The 2,883-nt window shown below is 37.1% G+C and overlaps 1 protein-coding gene across 1 annotated transcript; it reads right to left on the reverse strand.

Moving 5' to 3' along the window:
- Positions 1 to 714: 714 nt before the first annotated feature.
- On the reverse strand, positions 715 to 2,416 carry LOC101276003 (sperm-associated antigen 17-like). Its single transcript, XM_033429591.2, is given in 3 exon segments — positions 715 to 951; positions 954 to 1,011; positions 1,013 to 2,416. Coding segments are annotated over 3 exon segments (1,572 nt in total). The 3' UTR covers positions 715 to 841.
- Positions 2,417 to 2,883: the final 467 nt, after the last annotated feature.

A 2,883-nucleotide genomic window follows, 5' to 3' on the forward strand; every position in this document is an offset into this window, starting at 1 on the left:
ACAGTATAGGGAATATAGTCAATAAGGTACGAACTTCCAATTATAAGACAAATAAGTACTAGGAATGTAATGTACTATGTGATTAATATAATTAACACTGTTGTATGTCTATATAAAATTTGTTGAGTAAATCCTACGAGTTCTCATCACAAGGGAAATATTTTTTCTTTTCTTTTTTTTTTTACGAACCCAGTGAAATATCTTTATTTTCCAGATGAATTACCTCAACATTTCACTTATTTATCAAGTATCCTTCCTCTTTTTCTCACCCTCTTCTCTCTGACCGACAGCATCAAAGCCATGAATATTGACAACAACAAAAATGAAAATATCTATTGATCCAACATCCTGTCGAGTCCATGTCACAGGCCCCCAATAATCCGTTTTTCCTTCATTTTAAAATTCTAACTCCCAGTTAGTCTCGGGACTATTTTGTTTACTCTTCTAAGGAAGGTCTTGTTTTAATCTCACTTTGGAAGCCATAATGATTCTTACGGAGACATACTGACTCTGAATCTAACTCATGTATTGCCAACAAAACTTAGATAGGCGAACCTATCAATCCCAGCAAAATAAAGACATTTGGCATTTCTCAGCATCACACTGGATCTGAATAGATTGAATCTTTCAGATCTGGCAGGAAGTATGGTCAATATAAGACAAGTATCAATCAATATACAACAAATATTTTCATCATATTTAGAATGCAGCTATTCTATTTTTTAGGGAAAGTGAGAGTCACAGAAATTTTGTGGACAACTCTTTTTAATCCTGAAATGTTCACAGTCTTGATTATATTAATAAATAGAATGTCTTTGGACTTATGTATAAGTTCAACTGGTTACTTAGTTTTAGATTTTTTAATAGAATAAATTTTGCTAGTAGAAGAAATTTTGGTACCAGCAGAAGATTTTATTTCCAGCTCATTCTTGGTCCTACTGATTTCCTCAGCCATTTAGCTTCCTGATATATAGCTTCTTCTTTTATGATCCAATCTTGAATGGATTTTGCAAACAAGTTCCAAATAATTCCTGAATCCAACATTACAGTGAAGAGCAATGTTCCAATGTTCACAGTGCAGGCGTTGCAAATTCATTGGATTAGGAAAGACCAACAGTAAAGAGTTATCCTGGGTGTGGTAATAAGAATCAATACACCTGTATTGCTGATTGGCTTCTTGAAGAACCTGAAGCAGAACTTCTGGCTTAAAATGTTCAGTAAAACTCCAGTCCATTAGATTGCGTTGCTGCATTTTCTTTATGTCCTGTAACTCTGCTTCCACAGTCATCTTCTTGGGTTTCTTTTCAAGAGGATCAGCATTTGTGACCGCTTTATCTTTGATCTCATTGTTCACGGTCTGCTTCAAAGGCTCAGGTTGGAGCTGCGACTTCAAGCTGTTCTGCGCTGATGGTTCTCTGTAATCAGAGTCTAAGTATTTCCTATTATCCAGGTCAGAATACTTCATATTGTTAGTATCAGGCTGACTAGGATTGGAAGGTTCTTTGTTGATCTCATCATCTGGCATAGATGTTGACCAATTCTGATCCAGAAATAAAATTCTGTCTTTGATTCCACTATCTGTTTGATGTCTGGTCTCTTGGGTATTCATTTTCATGATGTACTTTTGCCATATCTGTTTGGCAGGGTTGTCCCATGGTATGTTGAACATCTCAGAATCTGTCCCATACATCATTCTAGAATGCTTCAGTTTCCCTTCTTCATCAACCTCAGAGAGTTTCAGGCTCTCAAAAGTAAACACTTTGAAGGCTCGTTCTACTTCATTCCAGCTCAAAACTTCACTTGTACAAAAGTGCATGAGCTCATGAATTGTGCTAGACGTTTTGTGCTGTTCCATGGCGGAGGGCAGAAGGAATTCAAGGAATTCCCACAGTGGCAACTTAGACTGCATCTTCTGCTCAACTTGAACCAGGTCAAAATTCTTTAGGTCCTTTGGCACATATTTCTTGTGGGCGAGGGCATCGTGATAGTTCAGTAGGAGAGAGGCTCTGGGCACTGGTTTGCTTTCATTTTCCTCTTCAGATAAGAATATTTCACGGAGATTCTTTTTCTCCCTCTCTGTCAGACAGAGAGAGGGCAGAATGGACATGATGTGAGCTGCAATTCTGTGGTCCAGCCCATCTGTTCTGGGAGGTGGCTCCGCCAGACTCGGTGGGACAAGGTCTTCTTCACTTGCCACAACCTGTTCCAGCATACAATGCAGTATCAAGGGCACAGAAATGAATTCTTCTGGAATTAGATTCAGCAAATCATTGTAATATCGCATGTCTACTTCATTTGTGATGAAGGAAGCCACTGGTGGTGGTGGTGGAGCTGGAGCATGCAGCTCTTCATATTGTTGTCTTTTCTTCTTTCCAGGGGTTACAGCAACAGTTTGTGGGGGCCTGCCTGGTAACATCTTCCCAACTCCCGTCTCTCCATCCTACTCTCACTTTTTTTTTCTTTTATTTTGTATCTATATGAGAGAATGGACATTCACTAAATTTATTGTGGTGATCATTTTATAATGTGTGTAAGTAAAATCCTGCTGTTCACCTTAAACTTATACAGCACTGTATGTCAACTGCATCTCAATAAAACTGGAAGAAAAAAATAATATAAAAAGTAAGAGTTTTAAAAATTTTAATGAAGTTCAAATTATTGATTTTTTTTGGTTTTTGTGATTTATGCTTGTTGAGTCTTAAGTAGGAAATCTTTGCCTAAACCAGTGCCTCAAAGATTTTCTTTTATGTTTTCTTTTAGAAGTTTGATAGTTTTAGCTCTTATGTTTAGGTTATGATAAATTTTACTATAATTTTTGTATATGTTGTGAAGTAACAATCAAGGTTGATTTTTGGCTTATGGCTATCTAGTTGTTCCAGCACC

Source organism: Orcinus orca, chromosome 5, assembly GCF_937001465.1.
Source record: "Orcinus orca chromosome 5, mOrcOrc1.1, whole genome shotgun sequence".
In the NCBI taxonomy this organism is placed as follows: Eukaryota; Metazoa; Chordata; class Mammalia; order Artiodactyla; family Delphinidae; genus Orcinus; species Orcinus orca.